Source organism: Piliocolobus tephrosceles, chromosome 4 (assembly GCF_002776525.5).
Source record: "Piliocolobus tephrosceles isolate RC106 chromosome 4, ASM277652v3, whole genome shotgun sequence".
Classification (NCBI taxonomy): Eukaryota; Metazoa; Chordata; class Mammalia; order Primates; family Cercopithecidae; genus Piliocolobus; species Piliocolobus tephrosceles.
Genome location: NC_045437.1, coordinates 58,327,520 through 58,342,841, shown reverse-complemented (window position 1 = coordinate 58,342,841; position 15,322 = coordinate 58,327,520). Strand labels below are relative to the sequence as shown.

The window sequence follows — 15,322 nt, the reverse complement described above, 5'->3', positions numbered from 1 at the left end:
CATTTCATTTAATTCTCATAGAAACGTGTAAGAACCACAGGGCATGTATACTGATTTCTAAAACAAAATAATTTGAAGCTGAGATTAACTGATTTTCCCAAATTTGTATTTCTAATGTGAAGCACCAGAGCCAACAAACAATAGCAAATCTCCTCATAAATATTCCATAGCATATATTCTAATGCATTGAGAAGAGCCCTAACAGATTGTTGATGTTAATGTTTACAAAGTTTGCCCTCTTGAAAGCATTTTCTCAGTGCCCATTCTCCCTGTTAATTCAAAGGTCTGCTCATTATCAGATTGGATATAAGTGACGAGAAAGGATTAAATGACCACAATGGAAAAATTACAATGCCATAAAACATTTTATTAGAGACTTAAAAAGAATTACCACAAGATTGGTAAGCCAGTAGAGAACAGTCAGAGAAGATAAGTATTATAGATGTATATTTTTAAGTTAGTCATCTTTGAGTAAGTAGAGAGACAAGAGAGGGGTGAGTGGGTATATGTGTATATGTATTTGGTGAGGGAGTATCAATATGTTTAGTATATCTAAACTTTTGTCTTCCATTAGTATCAGTTGAAAATCTAATTTATGTTTATAATTAGCTGAAGGACTATAAATGAATCTTATACTAAGTGGTACTAAATACTCTAATTAGTTACTGAGATGTAAATTGATACCAAAATTGCTTTGGGGAAGACACTTGTTAAAAATCTATACCTCAATGTCAGTTACTATTTTCAACAAAGTCTCAAGGAACAGCCATGCAAATGGGTCATCTGAACCATTCACTTGACCCATTCACTTGACTGCAATTTTCATGTTTTGCATTTGATGTAAAAAATACTCAACTATTTACAAATTCATAAATTTTTACATTTTTAATACATACCTGCCAATGGAACACACTGCTTTACATGTATAATAAGACTGTTTGCTGGAGTTCTCAAGGTCATAAAGTACAATCACACCATCTGAACCACCTGATAACATGCTGATAATAAAAAAGTTCACATTAGTTTATCATTTTATGTAGTCCATTTATTTATGACTGCAAATTTCCAAAACCTGATTTGCAAACACCCAAATGTATTAAGGATACATTAATTTGTAATAAGTTAATCCTCAAGAACACAGACTTAATAAACTATAACTTCTTACTATTTAATAGAAGAATGAATATAAAAAAATTCATTCTGTGATCATTTCAAGTTTACTTCTGTAATTTCAAAAAGAAAAGGTGACACAAACAAGATGGCAAAAAAGATTTCTTAAGAAAGTAAAATATTACAAAGTTATTTTAAATGTCCTAATTATGGCTATGCTAAATGAAAAAGGAAGTGGGCAAACCAACTATTACTGACACTTGTTATTTGGCCCTGGGCAAGTTATACCACCTGTCCAAGACTCAACATTTGTAAAGGAGGGGGACATTTTTATCTGAATCACAATGTCGATAATAAAAGTTAAGTGCAAATTTCTTTTTACAATATCTGGCAAAAAATAGGGGCTCAATAAATGTTAGATTCCTTCCTTCTCTTATGAATGCATTCACTCAATTCATTCAACTTTAAGTTCCTACAATGTTAGACGCTCTGCTAAAACAACTGTGAACAAGGCAGGCATGGTTCCTGTCTTTGCAGAGTTTACAATCCAATAGGGAAAACGGGTAGTAGGCATAATCACACAAATGATTAGTTACGATTGGGATCACTGTGACAATAACTTATCTTTATTCTAGTTTGGAAATTCAGGAATAGTTTCCCTGATTGTAATATTTAAGCTGGTATGTGAAGGAGGATTCAAAATTAGCCAGACGAATGTGAAAGTAACAATCCAAGCCCATTCTAGGAACCAAAAGAAGGGATGTGTTGCTGGAGCAGTGTGAAAGGGAAAGAGTGGTGAGAGATGAGGAGGAGGAGCCAAATCACTGGAAGCCTTACTTTTGAGAGTAAAAGAGGGCGCTAAAAAATCAGCAATCTCTTTTTTTGGAAACAATTATTGACTGACTCTCAAGCTGGTCTATTATATTGGTAGAATATACAAAATTATTCTATTCAAAAACTTTGCAAAAATATTTCTAAAAAATAAAAGTAGCAAGCATATATATCAAAGCTATATACACTGATTGAACTTAATAATTTGTAAACATCATTCTTGGTACTTCATATACCATACATATGGTTTCTTAACCATATTTGTCTCTAAGACTGTTACTGTGGTTTTTTAAATGTGATTTTTCAATATGATCTTTTTAGTTTTTTTTTTTTTTTGCATAAAATTGTCTAAAATCATTTTTAAATCTGGAGTTGTTTTTACCTTTAACTCACTTCCCTAAAAGCTATAATATGTTTAATTTAGGAAATAAAAACAGATGATGAGGTATATGGTAAGTTCAGAGAAAATTCTACAAAATGGAGGATATTCTTGAAATGTGCAAATATTTCAGATTCTTTTCACTGTATCCTTTTACCTTAATTCAAAACACCTTTCTTTAGTACTTCTTTTTTTACAAGATAAAATTCTCCTTGAACAAATTCTCTATTTTATGTCTTTTTTGGATGTTACACCAAATGTAAATATTATAAAATCTTAGACATTGTGAATGTTATTCACTTACAAAATGTACATTTATCCCAATTACAAATATACATTTATCCCAATTAAAAATAGGGGCACCATCAAAAATTCTTCACAGAGGTCCAAACAATGCAATCTCTCTAGATCATCACTCCTTACTTTTCACCTCAAAGTAACTCATTATCATGATTTTTATCGTAATCACTGTCTTTCTCTTCTGTACAGTTCATAGTTCATCACCTTAGAGTGTACACATGAATATTAGCTTGCTTTTAAAAAAAAATTTAATGTCTTTTAACTTTAAGCTATAGGTCTCCTCTACCTTTCTTTCTCCCTCCCTCCTGTACTTTTTCCCTCTCTTGTAATTTATTTGTTGCAAAAACTAGATCACATGTCCTGCAATTTCCAGCCTGGACTTTGGTGACTGCATTCATGTGCTATAATTTAAAATAATTTCTATATGCCACTGCTCTTGTGATGTGATATTAGCAGACAAACCAATATCTAGATCCATCAATTTATACATCTATATAAAGTGTTGCTATCTGCTAATATTATTGCTCACCATCAATCCTTATGTTGCTGTCTCTCTCGTCATTCTAGCTGAATGATTTCATTCTCTGGTTGATTCCTAAGGAATGGCTAATGAGAACAAAAGTCTCTGAATTCTTGTGTTTTTGACAATTTATCTGTCCTTTTTATACTTGAAATCAGTTTGGCTAGATATAAAATCCTTGACTCACATTTTTCCTTGAGCGTCTTGGGTAAGAAGCTTCATTTCTTTGGCCAGAAAGCCCAAAGTCAAAGTCTAGTGACAATATAAATTTTCCCCCCTTATATAAAGATCCAGATCTTATTTATCCTAGAAAAGCTTTCTTGAATTATTGTTTTAATATTTATTCTGCTCTTTTGCCTTGGTTTTCTTCTTTGGGAACTTCTATTATGTTATGCTGGATCTTCTTTGCCTATATTCTACATATACACCTCTTGAATTATTTTCCTCTCTTCATTTCTTTTTGGTTTTCAAAATTTTCCTCCTTTCTAGTTTCTATTTCTAAGGCATTACCTCTTCCATTTATTTGTGTTCCTTATGCTTTTAGTCAGTCTTCATTTCTCAAATATTTTTATTTCTAATTTTTTGAGTTTGAGCATCTCATTTCTGAGGTTTTCTAATTCCAATTTAACATTATTCTCTCATTTATTATACGTTTATAAAACAACTTTTACCTAGTTTTGAAGTATTCGGCTAGAGTTCTCATCTGGTTTATAGACACTTCTTTCTGGTGTGACTTCACTCTCCATAATAGCATTAGTCCACTTCTTATCCTCTTTGTTTTTATAATAATTTTGTAGGAACTTTGACCTTAATCCTATTCTTTTGCTCATTTTTATGTAAAATTAATTTTCTTAACCTTTTAGAATGGAGGCTTGACTTAGAGTAATGTTTAAATTTTATATATTAAAACATCCTCTTCCCTTAAACATTTTTTGATGGGCAAGATTTCAAAATATGGTAGCTTGCTTTCAGAGATTTCCTGGTTCTGTTCACCTCCCCAATTTTATTGGGGACATCTTTTTCCTTTGTTTCTATTGTTTCTGTATTGCTCAATTTGGATTTTATTTCCAGCAGTTTTTCCTCAGTATATAGTTCTGTACTGGAGGGGCACTTTGACTGGTTAGCTCTTTGGAGAGATATTAAGAGTCCAGACTGCTACAGCTCCTTCTGGTCTTACCATGGACCATTAAAACATACCTATAGAGTATGCCATCCTCTCCCAGTTTGAGCTGCTGTAGTCAAATTTGCTTGCTAAGCTTATGGTTATTTTGGACTTATCCAGGTATATCAGATGCCTTATTGCTTTTTACTGCCTCCTCTGGCAAAAATGCTGGTAGTGCACAGAACTTGTAGTTGTCAGTGGTTTGTTCCCACTTATTCACAGTTTGGGGTTTGTGGGGATACTTCATGACCTAGTTTGGTTGTAAGTGTTAATCTGTTTTTTTCTACTTATCATTTTTAGTCTCTGTACGTGTTTCAATGGAGAACTAGAGGAACATTAAAAACTACATTGACATTGTCATCTTTCTTTCTTTCTTTTTTTTTTTTTTTTTTGAGAAGAAGTCTCGCTCTGTAGCCCAGACTGGAATACAGTGGCATGATCTCGGCTCACTGTAACCTCTGCCTCCTGGGTTCAAGTGATTCTCCTGCCTCAGCCTCCAGAGTAGCTGGGATTACAGGTGCATGCCCGCCACTGCACCTGGCTAATTTTTTATATTTTTAGTAGAGATGCGGTTTCACCACGTTGGCCAGACTGGTCTTGAACTTCTGACCTCAGGTAATCCACCTGTCTCAGCCTCCCAAACTGCTACGATTACAGGTATGAGCCACTGTGCCCGGCCTGTGATCTTTCAAGAATAGCACCCAAACTACCGTTTTTGGCACTACATTCACTGAATATTTTGATTGAAAGATTTTCACCTAATTTTAAACACAATACAATTAGAAGTAGAACAGTGCTATTTAACTCTCCAAGATAAGGAGCTTGTGCCAGAAACAAACACGTCTTTCTTCATTGAGAAAGTCTTGTTACAAACATATCTTAACTTCTTTAAATGGTGTGTGTAATAATATAGTAGATTTATGTTTTAGCCCAAGATCCTTATCTTGTGACCCAGTCACAAATAGTTCATGAACTAGTAGCATGTACTGATTTATAGACTTGTTTTTAAGATAAATTCAATACCAATTTATAAAACAATAAGGTTAATTTAAAAGTAGCTATTTGAAGGCTCAAAAATCCAATTGATGGGCAGTAAAGAAAGACTGCTAATAATGCCCTACTTAGTTATTTTTTAAAAATATTCCACATTAGCTTTATTACAAAAATTTTGTAGTTCAGTTACTCTAATTGTGTACATAGAGAAATATTTGTAAATTTTAACAACTACAACTTTTATTTAGATTGATAAAGTGTTTGGACACAGTTGTGAGTTACATGGATACCTCAACCAATTCCCAAAACACTTCCGCTTCATACTTAATCTTCACAAAACATTGCTTTTCTTGCCATACAGATGTATTATCAATATAAAACAAAATTATGTTAAAAGTTGAACTTTTAATCTTAACTGACATGGTATTTACAATAATGTCAGATGTTTCAACTTTGTTAAAATGGCTTCCAAAAGCTTTTCTCTGATTCCATTAACTTTCTATTTGAAGTATCTGATGGCATTATTTAACTATGAAGTATCTGACATTATTTAACTATGAGATAATTTTTGCTGACAGACTATGAAGAGATATGATTTCACATTTTTATATGGACAAGAAAACTTAGTATTAAAGATGAATGAAATTAACTTAGAAGAATTTAAAAGTATAAAAGAAAATTCAAGCTTCACAGAGTGATACGCAAATGCACCCTCTGCAGTTGCACCTGTTAAACTGTAATTTTCAGATAGTTTTTGTAAAATAACACCTAACTTTGAAATAAATGCTTCTCTACCAGATTTGTGTATTCTCTCTGGTTTCCATTCTGATTTTCAGTGACATCTTTACAGCTCTTATGGTGGATGGTAAATATTAACAGGTATTTTGAACAAGTTATATACACATCTTTTTTTTAGTTTTCCACAGAATGTACACCTTCCTTTTTATACCTCTTGTCGCTATCAAAAGGGGTTAATGCAAAATATAAGTATTAGCAAACAATGAAATAGTTGTAGACTTCTCCCATGCAATAAAGGGGAAACCCACTGTAGCAAGAGTCTTCAGACTTTTCTCTATATGCTGTACTAAAAGATGCCTCATCTGCATTTCAAATATATTTCATGCACATATAATCTATAACTTCCCACATTTCTCACCAACTCTGCCAACTGGTAGTCCACTGGCTTCTCATACTTCACAGGCCACACAACTGATTACTACACCAAGTGGCTGGCTGGAGTAACAGTATTGAATACTTTCCTGACCAGCACCCAAACCCAAAAGTCAGCTATCTCTTGCTGCTCATGTCTGTATGTTTCATAAGTGAGTGCCCCTCAGCTGTCCTTGAATAGAAGGTATTATACTGAGCCTGGAAAAGGTCAGGAAAAAGAAAAGAATGATTACTCATCATCTTTTAGATTTAACCACATGCTAAAGTAAGATGTTTCTCAAATACTACTGGATGAGACCATGGTGGAAGCTGGAAGTAAAAAGTGGAAGTTTATCAAATCTGTTCTGACTTGACTTAATGTAAATAATAACATTTCGGTATAAAATAAAAATTCGGGGGCAAATGCTAAATATATCATAACACGACAAACTGTTTCCTTTAGTTAATGCTACATGTGGCCTAATTATAGGCCACATGGAAGGTTTTGTACTGTCATATAAGAGTAATGTGGTGTTACGATGAATTGTAAGTAGGAGAATATGTTCAGAATTGCATTCTTCAAAGCATTTTGGCTGCTGTGTAGAGACTGGGCTGAAAGCAGTAAAAGTATATGTAATACTGCTTTTGATTAATAGTGGCAGCAGTGGCGTCAACCATTTATGATGTGCCAGGTCTTATGCTAATCATATTGTGCATATTATGTCAATTAATCCACAAAACAAACTTGTTAGGTAGGTACTGTTGTTCCTATTGCATAGCTAAGGCAACTGAGAATTAGAAAGGTTAGGTAAATTGTTCAAGGTCACAAAGCTGGTAAGTGGTAAAGCCAGGAAGAACTCAAATATAATTCTTATTTGTTTCTAACCTAATTCTTCAAAATAGTCTTCCACTTTTTATATTTATTTTCCCATTGGACTATTTTGAGAGTAGCAACTATGTTTTAAAATAACACCTAAAGACACACTCTAGCACTTAAAAGCCCTCTGCATCCAAAAGAAGTTCAATGTTTGTTAATTTAACAATAAGTACATATTTATATTTAAGTAGCTTGGAAATGTTTATTTGACAACATTTGGTAGGTTTGATGTTTTGTATTTATTTGAAAATAATAATATCAGATTAAAAAACTGCTACAATTTGGGATTTTCATTAATTTTAATGAAACTTCTACATCATTAATCTGAAAAAGCAGGTTTTAACTGCATTTCACTTAGAAAGAAAAATGATTATACAAGTATAATAAACTTACTATCTCCCTTCAACAGGTTCAATGTCAAGGGTGTTAATTCCACCGCCGTGGATTCTTTCAACATCTCTGTCTTTATTTAATTCCAGTCCTAAAACTCTTTAAATCAAAAGGGGGAGAAAGAAATTAACAAGTAATTTAACATTTAAAAATTTCTTATTTGACTAAGATTACTTATAGTACAAAAATCACAAGAAATGTCTAAATCTTCTACCATATATCCTAATGTATTTATAGATTTTTAGAGACCTTGTATAAATGTTTAAAATATCAACAGTAGTAACAATTACATGCAAACTTTTAAAGGTATTTAGAGACTGAAATTTGTATTAAAAAACTTAAATTCTGATAAATGTAGCTGAGGACATCTAATGGACAAAAGCATAAATTACAGGATTTTAAAAAAATTCCTTGAAGTGTTTCTTAAAGATGGACAGAAATAAAAAATGAGTAGGGGCTGGGTGCAGTGGCTCATGCCTGTAATCCTAGTGCTTTGTGAGGCTGAGGTGAGAAGACTGCCTGAGACCAGGAGTTGGAAATCATCCCCAGCAACATAGCGAGACCCCATCTCAACAAAAAAATAAAATACAAATAAGCTGGGCATGGTGGTGGGCTCCTACACAGGAGACTGAGGCAGCAGGATTGCTTGAGCCCAGGAGTTCAAGGATGCAGTGAGCATGATCAATTCATTGCACTCCGGTCTGGGTGACAGAGTGAGATCCTGTCTTAAAAGAAAAGAGACTATGTTCAACTTAACACTTACGTGTATTTAAATAAAGCCAATTAAATATCAATACAAATAATTAACAAGTACTCTCACAAACTAAGACAAATGACATTTCTGATATTTTATAACCGTAAACCATCATTATCCTGGTGAGCATATTATTAAGATTAAATGAGTTTGTATATAAAAAGTGCTAATTACAACACCTAGTACATTGTAAGTCTAGTGAATATTAACTATTTGAATCTGTCTTAATCTGTTGGATGTCATTAGCATCTACACTAATTTAATCAGAATGATTTCTAAATTCATTAATTAAAATAATGCTAGTTTAAATATCAAATTATAAATTTTTGGCCTATAAAATTGTCAGTTTTTTTAAAAGATAACAATGCACAATGCTGGAAAGGCATAAACTGATACTTTCATTCATTGACAGTAGTACAAATAATTATAAGCATTTTGGAAATCATTTTAGCAGTATAAAGTATCTGATTTGAAGATATACATGGCCCTTTGTCTTCTAGACATTACATATAGTAAAACAGTGACAAGCAGGCCAGGTGCAGCGGCTCACGCCTGTAATCCTAGCACTCTGGGAGGCTGAGGTGGGTGGATCACCTGAGGTCAGGAGTTCGAGACCAGCCTGGCCAACATGGCGAAACCCTATCTCTACCAAAAATATAAAAATTAGGCTGGGCGCAGTGGCTCACGCCTGTTATCCCAGCACTTTGGGAGGCCGAGGATCACGAGGTTACGAGACTGAGACCATCGTGGCCAACATGGTGAAACCCCATCTCTACTAAAAATACAAAAATTAGCTGGGCGTGGTGGCACGTGCCTGTAATCCCAGCTACTTGGGAGACTGAGGTAAGAGAATCACTTCAACCTGGGAGGCGGAGGTTGCAGTTAGCCGAGATCACACCATTGCACTCCAGCCTGGGCGACAAGAGCAAGACTCCGTCTCAAAACAAAAACAGAAACAAAAACACTCAAAAATTAGCCAGGCCTAGTGGTGCATGCCTGTAATCCCACAGGCTGAGGCAGGAGAATTGCTTGAATCCAGAAGGCAGAGGTTGCAGTGAGCCAAGATCGCGCCCCTGCACTCCAGCCTGTTAAACCATTCCTGTATCCCTGGTATGAACTCCACTTGATCATGGTGGATTATATTTTTTATATGCTGTTGGATTTGGTTAGCAAGTATTTTGTTGAGAGTTTTTGCATCTATGTTTATCAGGGACGTTCGTCTGCAGTTGTCTTTGTTATGTTCTTTCCTGGTTTTGGTATTAGCATGATATTGGCTTCACAAGATGATTTAGGGAAGAATCCCTCTTTCCTATCTTTTGGAACAGTGTCAATAGGATACCAATTCTTCTTTGAATGTCTGATAGAATTCAGCTGTGAGTCTGTATCTAAACTTTTTTGGGTAGCTTTTAAATTACCATTTCAATCTCGTTGCTTGTCGTTGGTCTGTCCAGGGTTTCTATTTTTTCCTGGTTTAATCTAGGAGGGTTACATATTTCCAGGAATTTATTCATCTCCTCTAAATTTTCTAGTTTATGTGCATAAAAATGTTGATAGTAGCCTTGAATGATGTTTTGTATTTCTGTAGTAATGGTTGTAATGTCTCCCATTTTGTTTCAAATAGACCTTACTGGATTTTCTCTCTTCTTTCGTTGGTTAATCTTGCTAATGGTTATCAATTTTATTTATCTTTTGAAATAACTGGCTTTTTGTTGCATTTATCTTTTGTATTTTGTTCTTGCTGTTTCATTGTCATTTATTTCTGCTCTGATCTTGGTTGTTTCTTTTCTTCTGTTGGGTTTGGGTTTGGTTTGCTGTTTCTCTAGTTCCTTGAGGTATGCCCTCAGATTGTCTATTTGTGCTCTTTCAGACTTCTTGAGGTATGCATTTAATGATATGAACTTTCATCTTAGCACCACTTTTCCTGTATCCTAGAGGTTTTGATAGGTTGTGTCACTATTATCATTCAGTTCAAGGAATTTTTAAATTTCCATCTTGATTTCATTGTTGACCCAATGATCATTCAGGAGCAGGTTATTTAATTTCCATGTATTGCATGGTTTTGAGGGTTCCTTTTGGAGTTGATTTCCACTATAACCCTTACACTGTAATCTGTAACCCTATCCCCAACCCTGTTCTTGCAAGAGAATTTTATTCCACTGTGGTCTGAGGGAGTGCTATAATTTTGATTTTCTTAAATTTGTTGAGACTTGTTTTGTGGCCTATCATACGGTCTATCTCGGAGCATGTTCCAAGTGCTGATGAATAAATGTATATTCTGCAGTTGTTGAGTAGAATGTTCCGTAAATATCTGTTAAATCCATTTGTTCTAGGGTATAGTTTAAGTCCATTGTTTCTTTATTGACTTCCTGAATCTTGACGACCTGTCTAGTGCTGTCTAGTGCTGTCAGCAGACTACTGAAGTCCCCCACTATTATTGTGTTGCTGTCTATCTAATTTCTTAGGCCTAGCAGTAATTGTTTTATAAACTTGAAAGCTCCAGTGTTAAGCTGCACATATATTTGGGATTGTGATATTTTCCTCTTGGACTGGTCCTTTTATCACTATATGATGTCCCTCTTTGTCTTTTTTAACTGTTGATGCTTTAAAGTCTGTTTTGTCTGATATAAGGATAGCTACTCCTGTTCACTTTTGGTGTCCATTTGCATGAAATATCTTTTTCCACCCTTTAAGTTTATGTGAGTCTTTATTTATTAGGTGAGTCTCTTGAAGACAGCAGACACTTGGTTGGTGAATTCTTATCCATTCTGCCATTCTGTATCTTTTTTTTTAGACTAATGATTACCATTGACTGTACTCCTAATGTTTCCCTATATGTGACATATATTGCCTTTCTTTTTATTTTTATTTCTATTATACTTTTAAGTTCTGGGATACATGTGCAGAATTTGTTACATAGGTATACATATGCCATGGTGGTTTGCTGCACCCATCAACCCATCATCTAGATTGTAAGCTCTTCATGCATTAGGTATTTGTCATAATGCTCTCCCTCCCCTTGCCCTCCAGCCCCTGACAGGCCCCATTGTGTGATGTTCCCCTCCCTGTGTCCACGTGTTCTCATTGTTCAACTCCCACTTGTAAGTGAGAACATGTGGTGTTTGGTTTTCTGTTCCTGTGTTAGTTTGCTGAGAATGATGGTTTCTGTATCTTTTAAGTGGAGAATTTAGGCCATTTACATTCAACATTAGTACTGAGAAGTGAGGTACTATTTTATTCATTGTGCTAGTTGTTGCCTGAATACTTTTTTTTAATTGTATGGTTTTATAGTTTGGGGAAAAGAAAGAGAGATCGGACTGTTACTGTGTCTATATAGAAAGAAGCAGACATAAGAGACTCCATTTTGTTCTGTATTTGAGATGCTATTAATCTGTAACCCTATCCCCAACCCTGTTCTTGCAAGAGACATGTGCTGTGGTGGCTCAAGGTTTAATGGATTTGGGGCTGTGCAGGGTGTGCTTTGTTAAACACGTGCCTGAAGCCTTGTTAAAAGTCATCACCATTCTCTTAATCTCAAGTACCCAGGGACACATACACTGTGGAAGGTTGCAGGGACCTCTGCCTAGGAAAGCTAGGTATTGTCCAAGGTTTCTCCCCATGTGATAGTCTGAAATATGGCCTCTGGGGAAAGGAAAGACCTGATCGTCCCCCAGGCTGACACCCGTGAAGGGTCTGTGACTGAGGAGGATTAATATAAGAGGAAAGAAGGCCTCTTGGCAGTTGAGACAGAGAAAGGCATCTGTCTCCTGCCCCTCCCTGGGAATCGGAACATCTTGGTGTAAAACCCGATTGTATGTTCTATTTACTGAGATGGGAGAAAACAGCCTTAGGGCTGAAGGTGGGACATGCTAGCAGCAATGCCGCTCTTTATGCACTAAAAAGGTTTATGGAGATGTTTGCATATGCATATCAAGGCACAGCACTTTTCCTTAAACTTATTCATGTCACAGAGATCTTTATTCATATGTCTTACTGCTGACCTTCTCCCTACCATGATCCTATTATCCTGCCACTTCCCTTTTTCCGAGATGGTAAAGATAATGATCAATAAATACTGAGGGAACTCAGAGACCTGTGCAGGTGTGGGTCCTCTGTATGCTAAGCGCTGGTACCCTGGGCCCACTGTTTCTTTCTCTATACTTTGTGTCTCGTTTCTCAAGTCTCTCATTCCACCTAACAAGAAACGCCCACAGGTGTGGAGGGGCAGGCCATCCCTTCATTATAGGTCCTGTGAGATTTATGCTTTAAAAAGATTCTATTTTGGTGTATTTTAAAGATTTTTTTCAAGATTTAGAGCTCCTTTTAGCAGTTCTTGTAGTGCTGGCTTCATAGTGGCAAATTCTCTCAGTATTTGTTTGTCTGAAAAAGACTGTATCTTTCCTTCATTCATGAAGTTTAGTTTTGCTGAATACAAAATTCTTGCCTGATAATTGCTTTGTTTACGGAAGCTAAAGATAGGACCCCAAACCCTTCTAGACTGTAGGATTTCTACTTAGAAATCCGCTGTTAATCTGATAGGTTTTCCTTTATAGGTTATCTGCTGCTTTTGCCTCACAGCTCTTAAACATCCTTTCCTTTGTCTTAACTTTAATAGCCTGAAGACTATATGCTTAGGTGATAATTTTTTTGTGTGGTGAATTTCCCAGGTGTTCTTTCAGCTTCTTGTATTTGGATGTCTAGATGTTTAGCAAGGCCAGGAATATTTTCCTTGTTTATTCTCTCAAACATGTTTTCCAAAGTTTTAGATTTCTCTTCTTCCTCAGATAATTGGGAACACCAATTATTTTTAGGTTTGGTTGCTTAACATAATCTCAAACTTCTTGGAGGCTTTGTTCATTAAAAAAAACTTTTTTTTCTTTGTCTTTGTCAGATTGAGTCATTTTAAAGCCTTGTCTTTGAGCCCCAAAGTTCTTTATTCTACTTGTTTGGTTCTATTGCTGAGACTTTCCAGGCATTTTGCATTTCTCTAAGTGTGTCCTTTATTTCTAGAAGTTGTGAAAGTGTTTTATCCAAGCTATTTCATTGGAGATTTTTTCATTCATATGTTGTATCTTTTTTAAAAATTTCTTTAAGTTGGACTTAACCCTTCCCTGTTGTCTCCTTGATTAGCTTAATAATCAACCTTCTGAATTATTTTTCTGGCAATTTCGAGATTTATTCTTGGTTTGGAGCCAGTGTTGGTGGGCTTATGTAATCTTTTGGGGATGTTAAAGAACCTTGTTTTGTCATATTACCAGAATTGTTTTTCTGGTTACTTCTCATTTGGGTCGACTATGTCAGAGGGAAGATCTGGGACTCAAAGGCTCTTCTTCAGATTCTTTTGTCCCACGAGTGCTCCCTTGATTTGGTGCTCTCCTCCTTCTGCTAAGGTTGGGGCTTCCTGAGAGCCAAACTGCAATGATTCTCTTTTGGATCTACCCAACCAGCAGAGCTACCGCGCTCTGGTTGGTACAGGGCAGTTCCTGCAAAGAGTCCTGTGATGTGATCTGTCTTCAGGTCTCTCAGCCATGGATACCAGCATCTGCAACCGTAGAGGCAGCAGGGGAGTGAAGCGGACTCTGATGGCCCTTGGTTGTATTTTTGTTAAATGTGCTGGTTTTGTGTTGGTTGGCCTCCAGCCAGGAGGTGGCACTTTCAAGACGGCATCAACTGCAGTAGTATAGAAAGGATACGAGCTTGCCCTAGGGTCAGGTGGTGGGTGGGACCATAGAGCTCCCAGGAGAATATGTCTTTTGTCTTCAGTTATGAGGGAGGTAGAGAAAAACTAGCAGGTGGGAGCAGGGTTAGGCATGTCTGAGCTCAGATCTGCTTAGGTGGGGCTTGCTGCTGATGCTGTGGTAGATGAGGGCATGGCTCCCAGGCTAATGGAGTTATGTTCCCAGGAGGATTATGGCTGCCTCTGCTGTGTCATACAGGTCACCAAGGAAGTTGGGGAAGGCCAGCAGCCAAAGGCCTCACCCAGCTCCCATGCAACCTGCAGCCTGAAGGGCTGGTCTCACTCCCACTGTGCCCCTACAACAGCTCTGAGTTTATTTCCAGCAGGGCTGAGAACTTGCCCCAGGCTTCAAGTCTCCCAGCTGAGAAAGCCAGAGGACTCCCAGTTCCTTGGCTGTCCCGCAGTGCTTGCAGCGGCAATCCACCTCCTTCAGAGGGTCTGTGGATCCTCTCAGCTTTCCTGGAATGTTCCTGTGGTAGTTCTTGAAGCAAATGTTCATGATATGCATCTCCACACACTGCTCTGTCCATCCGAGTGGGAGCTGCCCAGTTAGTCCTGCCTCCTATCCACCATTTCCTCTCATTCTCCTCTGTTTTAGTGTCTTAAGATGGCTACATATTCTTTTTGTTCAATGAGTTAATATGTGTGTGTGTGTATTTTTTTCTTCTTTTTTTTTTTTAGGTTGTGAGTTTCTCTGGGTCCCCTAAGTTGTAGAAGTGGTTATTCTCCTTTTCCTTGATTTCCAATTTGTAATTTCAATTTTCATTTTATCTTTGATTCTGGAGTTTTCTGAAATGTAATTCTGAATTTCCAAAACATGAGAGGTGGTGGTGATGTTACCATTAATTGATTTATTTCCAGTTTCTATAGCTTATGATCAAAGAAGGTGGCTTGTAAGATAGCTACCTTTTTGAATTTGTTAAAGTTTACTTAATGGCCAAGAACAATTTTGGTAAATGTACCACTGACTTACAAAAAGTATGTACATTCTCCATTTAAGGGATGTAAAGTCATGTATCTACTAAATCTAATTTGTTGTTTATTCATTTCCTCCATATATATGTATATATATAGAAGGACATATATATATATATGTCCTTCTTTAAATATTGCCCTTCCTTTA

The 15,322-nt window shown here is 36.1% G+C and overlaps 1 protein-coding gene across 2 annotated transcripts in view; it reads right to left on the bottom strand.

Annotated features, from left to right (window-relative positions):
* The window catches only part of ERCC8 (ERCC excision repair 8, CSA ubiquitin ligase complex subunit), an 80,603-nt gene that overhangs the window by 54,662 nt on the left and 10,619 nt on the right, over positions 1-15,322 (bottom strand). The window contains exons 2-3 of one of the 2 annotated variants that reach the window (XM_023210488.1): positions 7,715-7,810; positions 897-998 (exon numbers count right to left, since the gene is read on the bottom strand). In XM_023210488.1, the coding sequence (XP_023066256.1) occupies positions 897-998; positions 7,715-7,810 (198 nt within the window). The remainder of the gene's footprint in view (positions 1-896; positions 999-7,714; positions 7,811-15,322) is intronic. The other variant, XM_023210489.1, reaches the window with a different exon arrangement.